General features: G+C 42.4%; 1 protein-coding gene across 1 annotated transcript; it reads right to left on the bottom strand.

Moving 5' to 3' along the window:
- Positions 1-624: 624 nt before the first annotated feature.
- On the bottom strand, positions 625-8,129 carry LOC119341582 (putative NAD kinase 3). Its single transcript, XM_037613457.1, has 11 exons — positions 7,975-8,129; positions 6,600-6,765; positions 6,364-6,492; positions 5,665-5,843; positions 5,095-5,208; positions 4,859-4,953; positions 4,579-4,685; positions 3,800-3,873; positions 2,718-2,796; positions 2,020-2,327; positions 625-1,332 (listed from the first exon to the last, which is right to left on the bottom strand). The coding sequence occupies exons 1-11, from the start codon at positions 7,999-8,001 to the stop codon at positions 1,030-1,032; spliced, it is 1,581 nt and encodes a 526-aa protein (XP_037469354.1). The 5' UTR covers positions 8,002-8,129; the 3' UTR covers positions 625-1,029.
- Between the last annotated feature and the right edge of the window lie 818 nt (positions 8,130-8,947).

Here is an 8,947-nt window from a genome sequence, read left to right as displayed (position 1 = left end):
GGGCTGCTTTAAGATTCGTGCCGAGACGATCTGACCCACCCCATATGCAACCAAACACATTATTCTTGACTCAATTTGGCCTGGTTGGGTCTAACGCGGACAACCAAACACATCATGAGCGGCCGGGCGAGAGCGAGACCGTGAGTCCGACTGACAGGTCGATTGATTTTTCATGTTTATCGGTTTGCATCCAGAGATTTGAGAGGCTCTGGCCATTTCCGTGCCCGAATTTTTGTTGGAGTTCGTAGCGAAGCGTTTCTTACTGAGCTTTCAAGAGAACGACTCGACGGATGATGCACTTTGGTACCGACCCGTGGTGCACTAGGCACTACAGACTCGTTTGGCAGCTGCCGGGGACGTAGCTTTGCTTTGCATGGGGAACGCCGACTGGCTTGTAGGAGTATTTCGGGTGGTGGATGCTATCTGCAATGCCGTTACGTGGTTTTCTTTCTCAAAAATAAAATAAAATGAATGGTCATCGGGGAAGAGGCTCCCCACCTGAAGATTTCCATTAATAAAAGAAAGAAAAGGAGAACGAACCGCGGGACAAGAAAACCAGCAATATAATCAGGTCCCACGGAAGTATGGCACCAACAACAAATACTGTTTCTGATCAACTGGTTATGATTAGGAATCGGCACACGCAAGCAAAGCTTATTAGTGTGCCTCTCTTCTTAGGCAAGCTGCATGCAAGAAATCCACCCATTATTCACATCAGAGTTTCAGCTGCAACTCTTACATAATTACATCACCTCTACTCCACAAAGCTATAGATATTCACATGGCGACAGACCGACCATGTTCGAATTCCACAAACCTAAACCTAAACATATTGATAAACCCTTTTATGCGCAGCATATATAGTAGAAGAATATTCAAGGATTCATAAAGAACCGGACCAACACGGGAGCACATATATATGATACATATCCACTCCATTTTCGCTGGGCTGTGAGGAGATGCTCTGAAATATCACATCTAACGACTCGTCAGCCATCTCGAGTTCCAGTGACACGCAAACTTCATCGGTCAGGCAGGGCCGTCCAGTGCCTGGCTCTTCCTGAGGTTCCAGTGGAGGCCCTCGTGGATGCTCCGCAGGAAGTCCGTTGTCGAGTCCACCAGGCATGCCGTGGGCAAGGGCCATGGAGAGACGCTGCAGATGAGGGCGTCGCCTGGCCCTAGCTGAATTCTGCCCTTGCCGTCAAAGGACGCCCAGGCTTGCCCTCTGCTGTTGAACGGTACTTGCACGCGCAGAGTGACGTATTCCGGCAGTATCAGAGGCCGGAATGACAATGAATGGGGGCAGATTGGTGTGAAAAGGATCCCTGGGACCTGCATGCACAGGCAAATCGTAGCATCAACTTGTAATACAGACAACTTAAATGAGAAGCAGTAACTCAAGGGAATGAAATATGAAATGATTACAAACCAGGGAGTGACGAAAATAGAACCATCAAAATTGTCTAATTGCTAATACATTCTAGTCGAATTGTTGGTTGTTGATTCCTCTTAATTAATTTTACATGTACAATGGGCTTTGTGACGATTTGAAGAGCTGCTCAGGCAACATTACTCAATATAAAATGCATCTAGTAGAAACAGTGACCCCTTAAAAACTGAACTAGAATAACCAGGACAAGGTTTTTAGGCCTTTTAAAAACTGAGATACACCTCAACTAGTTTGAAAATATATACTTTCCCGGCATCATGATATAAGGCCTATTAGTATTCATTAACGCAAGGCTTTGACCAAGAATTACTCCACTAATAAATGGTTTATATGATATAAAAACATAATCATCAGTGGCTATTTTATAAACGAATCTAGTGATACCAATTCCATGTCATATAAATAACAATTAACAAGTAATTCCTGGTCAAAGTCTTGTCTTAATAAAACCTAATACGCATTATATTATTTAATACAGAACAAGGCAGATAACAACCTTTCCAGTGATTTAAAACATAATGCTAATGCTAAATAGAATCTGGGGAGTATATGTAGAGTTAAAGGTATACCTGTGGATGTACCATTGATCCTCCAGCTGCCAGTGAATAGGCTGTGCTTCCAGATGTTGTAGATATTATTAGCCCATCTCCTTGTACGCATGTAACAAAAGAACTATCACAATAGCATTCTAAGTAGGTAAGGTAAGATGACATTCCTCGGTCAATTGTAACTTCATTAAGCACTAGAATCGGTTCCCCGGTCTCAACTTCATCTTTAGCTGCATCACGAATTACATGACACTGCAGACGGCTCCTCAGTGTGATGGTGAATGGTCTTTTCAGCACATTGCCCAAGCATTCACGATACTGTTCGCTTGCTAACCTTAAGTTAAGGACAAACTATATAGATGGTGGGTTGAGCACAGACATAAAGCTCCACCGAGTAAAAAAAAGTTGTATTACTAATATAGTTTAAGATTCACTGTTAGTCTGCAAAATATGTAAGCATCCCTGGTATAGAGATTGTATGAGATTGTGACACATATAGTGAAGTATGGACGTTAAATCTCTGAGATCAAACATTGCAATCTGCTATGGACAGTTGCAGATGGAATCAAACATGCCATGGATCTGCTATGCAGAGTTGAAAAGGCAGAAGTGCAATATCCAATTTTTAACGATGTAAGAACAAAAATAAACAGCAGTGCAATTTAGCAACATGGTTAGCAAGCACTCATAACAAAGATAACACTGATGATTAAGGATACGGAAGGGAGTCATGAAGCCCAATGATCCAAGAGAGAATGCAGCCACTGGGGGAACTGGCCCTTTGAACAATGATGCGGCCTGTTTACAGATATGGTCATGTTAAAGAGCTCCCTAGCTTAAACAGATTAGAAAAACAAGCCATAAATACTGAAAATTATGGACAACAACAAACTAGGACAGAATTTGTTTCAACATAACACAGCCAGCATTTAGGTTATTGAGTAATTCAATGGACATTGTTCAGCTTATACTACCAACCGTAGCAGCTGCTAGATTGGAGTAGGTTAGAGTAGGTATCTCTTACTTCTGTCGTGTAGAGTAGGTCTTCTCTTAGTTTTGGTTTTGGCTTTGTCTGTTTTCGGTTTGGTCATCCCACAGTTGGTAATTTGTACTTTGGGCTCGTCATTCTTTTTCTAATACAATATGAGTTCGAGAAAATAGCTAGGTTAGAGAAGTATCCATGTGATTAGAAATGTATTGAAGAACTCGGTGCTATTGCTCATAGAACTAGACCTGGCTCACTATCGATAATCCCTGAAAAGGGTTTATTGTAGCCACAAATCAATCAGCCGCCACATCTTGCATTGACAGTAGAAGAGTGGACGAACCACTCTCCAATGTGCTGTTAACTAAGCACACTTCAACATCTTGCACTCTAGCGGTCTAGCCATGCTTAATAGCATTAATATTTTCCTCTAAGTTGCTCTTATATAGTGAACTTATACAATCATCTATCTACAAGTCTCTTCCATCCACATAGCTTGTATTTTTTATGTACATCTGATAGTTACTCAGTTTCCTTTCAAGGTATATGTAATTGATTTTTTTTTACATTAACAGAACCTGGAAAAAAAACTGTTTGACCTATTCTAATCATTTGGATGTCCTTATTGCGAGCTGACACTTGCATAGTAAATTCCTATGCACAAAGGAACTAGGCACACTAATAACACAAAATGTTGTGTTATAAGACTGCTAGTATATTTCATTAAAGGCTGAACTAAACAAAATGTTGTGCTCTGTCAAACTAACCACACAACATCCATATTCAATAAACTGTCACAATAATTGTGCTGCATACCCACAGAACAGTTCCATCACCACCGAGAGTTACAATGAGGTCAACCTTCGTGTGTAATGTCTTCATTTCCTGATCTATCAGATATTTCTGATTAGTTGAGCACTATATGGAAAAGGTTATATGTGACTAAAAGTAGTACAATCAGTGATAGCTTAAAATCATCTATAAGAAAACACAAAAGAAGTTTACTGAATATAATTCATCAATGGAGAAGGAAATGCTTAATAAAAGATGACCCTCGAGCATTAACAGGAAGCTAGTAACAATTATAGCAAATATAACAACTATTGAGACTTGAGAGCAGTTCGTTCTTGGTAGTCTTGGTAGAGGAAACGGGTTATCTCACACAAAAACAACATCAGCAAATTTGTGTACTGATGGTAAAGAATAACTGCTCGAGGTAACTAGAACCCCATATCACTGTCACTTGTTAAAATCATGAGAGGAATTTAGGTGCTTGAGTGTTCGACAATGAGATTGTACAGGAGTACTCCCACAAGAAACCATGGATGGAGCAGAAATTCAGAATATTACTTGAACATCCACTTGCATCCTCTGTAACTCTGAGGTGCATAAGTCCTTTATGTAATTGCTAAATAACAGCATAGCATTTTTCATTCTTCTAATCAACAGCCATAACAACTATTCACATATCAGGTTATAGATATTTTAAAAATAAAATACATCCAGACATTAAAATTACAACAAATATCCCTATATTCCAAAAGTACAGTCAGAAGCAACGGGGAGAAATGAAATATACAATCAAGATCTCTTACCATTATCCCATGTCTGAATAAAGTTGAAGTAAGAATCTTCAATAAGTAGTTCCTTGCTAACTCGTGGCTCTACAAAGATGTTTATGTTGTTATGTTCTTTAAGCCATCTGCAAGAAATACACAGAACACTTAGGACATGTGGGCAAATATATTTGGAGATACAGTTCGACAAGACATTAAGCAGGAGATAATAAGTTCCAGCAAAAACATAGTGTTGCGTAGAGTACCAGATAATTGATATTAGTAAAATTCTCTCGGGATAGGCAGCAAAGAAACATACCTGACCATTTCGGAACAGAGAGCATGCACGGAGTTGGAATTAGGTTTAGTCACAAAAAGAACTGTTTGTGGAGGGGAATCCCATTTCAGAAAAATCTGCAAGGACAGTATTTGTTGACATGAAAAAAGATATAGCAGCAATGAGATTATTTCGAATTCTCAAACAATCATTGCAGAAGAGTGAAACAAATAAGATATTCTGTTCAAAATGGATCAAACTGAGCATAAAAGAGCTACCTGTTTATTGCTGCGTTCTGCTGTTGTAATATCCCCTTTTTCGAAGGACACAAAATCATGCTTGTGCTGACCGTTCTTATCCCCATTGCTACCCCATGAAAGTCTAAATGGTACCTGCAAATATAAGAAAAAGGTGCTTTTAGAAAGAAAAAAAAAGGACAAGTCGAATTGACTGGAAAAAAGACTATTTCTTCCAACTGCGACAAAACATGAAATGCATTCCTGTTATTTGCGTATCACAAGCAAAATGTCATAGACAACTGCTTGTGCTTTTCAAGGAGATTCTTCACTAATAGATATAGAAAATCAGAAATAAATAAAAAATAGTGCATATTTAATGTGCAAAAAGTTCTTTTCAAATATAATTTTTTATTGCCTTCCTTTTGTTAATCTGGGTGACAACAAGTATTTAGAGGCAGCCCGGCAGCATCAGATGACGAACAGATGGATATGAGTTGATTTTAGCATCAAACCACATTACGAAGAAAACACATTAGTATGTTCATGTAAACCAACAGCTGCAAACAGACGTATGTGAGGGTATATGCTTGCCCAAAGCCCAAAGGATACCTTTCTTCCAACAATCCTGTCATCTGATTTACGGTTAGGTCCAGGACACTGGTCCTGGAGAATTTGACGTGAGCAGATCCCATGGTTTCCGCAACAGCCTGTTTCATCAACCGAGGCAGTCTCCAGTGTCAGCTTACTAGCCAAATGCTCTAGCTTGTCCTTGACACAGTTGCTGCAGCCTGCACATGTTACAGTTTAGTATGAATTTTCTTGACAAAATCAGGTGCGTGATAAGATAAAGTAGTCAGTTTGTTAACTTGTTGGACTACATTCCTTATGTATCTGGAATCAGTTATTTGCGTAGTTTCGATACTGATGTGCAGTGGCGGAGACAGGGGGGTGCCAGCCAGGGCCTGGGCCCAGGCCAACATGCAAATATTTCCACTAGGACGCTGAGTATTTCTGCTAAAACAGTGTATTAGCTTTGTTTACATGCTTTTTTAGAATAATTAAACTATGTTTACATGATATTTTTTAGAAAGTTCATTAATATTCTGCGCACGGAAGGTACAACTTCAGTACAATGGATCCTTCTTTCGTTGACTGGTTTGAATTGCTAAGACAATGGAGGCTGATCTAATAATATATCATTATTAAAAATAATAATGTATCATGTATCGAAATACGACAAAAAGATGTTTTGCAGTATTATGTGATAGCTACCATGAACTAGTAAAACTCAAAAATCCAATTGTGTACCTTTAATTACACTGTGATGCGTGTGTGCCTTGGCTGCCTTCTCCGATTCATACTTGCGCTTCCACTCAGCCGCCTCTGCTTGAGCAGCAGCTTTCCCTTCCGCAACTTGTCGCAGTGCTTTTCCAACAGCTTCAATTGCAAGGTGTATGTACATTAAACACATGTGTGCAGACACACATAAGTTTTAGACAGTAGAGTGACAGACTTCAGATGATGTCAAGTATTTGTATTATTACTTCTCATGGCCTCTGCAAACTCATGAAGGTGCGCGTCAGTTGACTCGATAGGAGGAAGAAATGCATAGGTCGCCTCCTCTGATTCCTTGGAACTAACTGTGGTGACGGACCCATTCTCAGCTTGATGTGAGGCAGCTACACTAAGGTTTATTCTCTCATGACAGGTCTGTAATAGAATAAACCTCATTAAGATAACATGAAATCTGACAAGGGTAACAGAGTTAACAAGCTTTCCAGCATCAAGCGGACCACTCAAAGGAACAGATATAGTACAGGCGAAGTACTGCTGGTAGACATTTTATAAACTCTACAGTATGACATGTATTAACAGCAGCGATAGACTAAACAAAATGAAATCACGGGTTGTTTCAATGACTTTAAAGTCTTAGTTTGCATCATATAGTCAGGCATGGTTCGTGAAAATCCTAGTATAGTCAGATATTATAGAAAATTCAGAAGATTTTAAGCAAACTGAGAGGGCATGTTTAGCCGTGCATCTAGCAGTAGTTGTGAAGCTGGTAAGGCACCAAACTGTATCCGCTCTACACAACATATAGCATCCAAGGTTTTCAGTACTATTTTGGTCTCAAAATGTGCATCAGTCACTATGTGACAAACAAGTCAATGCTCAACAGGACAGCACCGCATATTCTTCTCCCACGTGTCAAAGATGAGTATTATATGTGCTTTTGTCAACCCACAGAAAAAAGAAGACAGAAGTTAATGATATAATATGTTCAAATATCACAAAGGTGGAACACTTGGGGAAACAAGTGCAAGTTGATCGACAAGAACTGAGGCAAGATATATGATCTCAAAGAGATGGCCACTAGAAGTTAAGATTAGAAACCGTATTGCAACTCTACAAGAATAGAGTATTTATATACCTACTGTGATCAGTCAATGTTTTTGGACATGATGCACATGGAATAGGGCAACCTAATAATACTAAAATAATGGGGATGAGCTGAACTGAGTCACACAGTTGATGCTTAATCATCCTCTTCAGGGGAGTCTAAGACTACAGGATCAGCAACACGGCATCGCATAATAGGGGCATTTCATGGGCACTCCTGAACTAAATACTCTGCAATGCCCAAATCAAACAGAAATACACACCGAAATTCAGCCGCGCCCAGCCCCCTTCGGGCGGCCTTCCACCGTGGCCCCAAAAGGCGCAAACCAAAATCCCGAGCACCATTGGCGTCAGGAGCGCACGAATCGCCCACATTAGCCATAAGGATCCCAAGCAACTGAACCCTCCGCCCAGGTTCGCCCCTCGAAAATTGCCTAAATTCCGGGTGATCCGACGGCAGAAACCTACCCTCTAAGAGAAGTGTAAATTCAGAGGAAGCCTCCCGAGGCATGTGTGTACCTTCAGTGCGGCCTCGTCGGCGGACATGGCTGCGCGCGCGATCCAGCAGCTTCCCGCCGCGCCGTTCCCCTCTTCGCCGATAGGGCCGTTCAGGTGGGGAGATGAGCTGTGGAGTTTCCGCCTGCCCTCCGTGTTCGGTTATTAATGGCTTGTGCGAGGCCCGGGCGCTGTGAGCTGTGACGGCTGGAAAGGGCGACGGGCTGACGGGTGGGGCCGGAGCTTCAGTGGGACCCTGGAGTCTGTGCGAGGCACGATTCTGGTGGGCCCTTCGACCCACGGCACCGACGGCAGTGACTACCTACTACACCGCGAACTGGTAGGTACACAGCGTGCACGGGCCTCCTACTTCCGCCTCCTGTTACACGAGCACCGCAGGCGTGCTTCATTGTAAGAGTAGTGGTATATTGCTCGGTAGTACTGTAGCGATTATGAGCAGAGTACACGAATTGGGAAAGGAACAGGGGAGGAAGATAAATTAGGGTTCGTGCCGCCGCCGATTCAGTGATCCATTGGATGCTTGGGTCTTCGGTCGGGGTGGTATAAGTACCAGGCGGCTGTTGGGCTCACTTCGTTCATTGTGGGCCGGTGACGAGTGAGCTGGGCTTCTTCTCCCTGGTGGGCCGTTGGGCAGCGACCGGTCGTTGCCGGTCGGGTCCTCCTTGTCAGGTGCCTGGCTGGAGCTAGGGACGCTGACATCCCCTCCTCCTTGCGACGAGGCTTGCCCCCAAGCCTCTGCTGCCGGGAATCGAGCTTGTAGCACATCTTTATCCTCCCAAGTGTCACCGAAGGCTGATTCGTCGGACCAGCGAACGCGAACTTGCTTGATCATGGCGCCGTTTCTTTTGCGCCAACGTTGCTAAAGGACTGCAACTGGCACGACAGGTGCACCAGTAACATGCGGAAGAGTTGGGTTGGACGGCGTACCCGGTTGAAGGCAGTGGCGCAGCTGGGACACGTGAAAGATCGGATGAAC

The sequence above is a fragment of the Triticum dicoccoides genome, chromosome 1B (assembly GCF_002162155.2).
Source record: "Triticum dicoccoides isolate Atlit2015 ecotype Zavitan chromosome 1B, WEW_v2.0, whole genome shotgun sequence".
Classification (NCBI taxonomy): Eukaryota; Viridiplantae; Streptophyta; class Magnoliopsida; order Poales; family Poaceae; genus Triticum; species Triticum dicoccoides.
The sequence above is the reverse complement of the archived record's forward strand: the minus strand, read 5'-3'. Positions and strand labels throughout refer to the sequence as shown.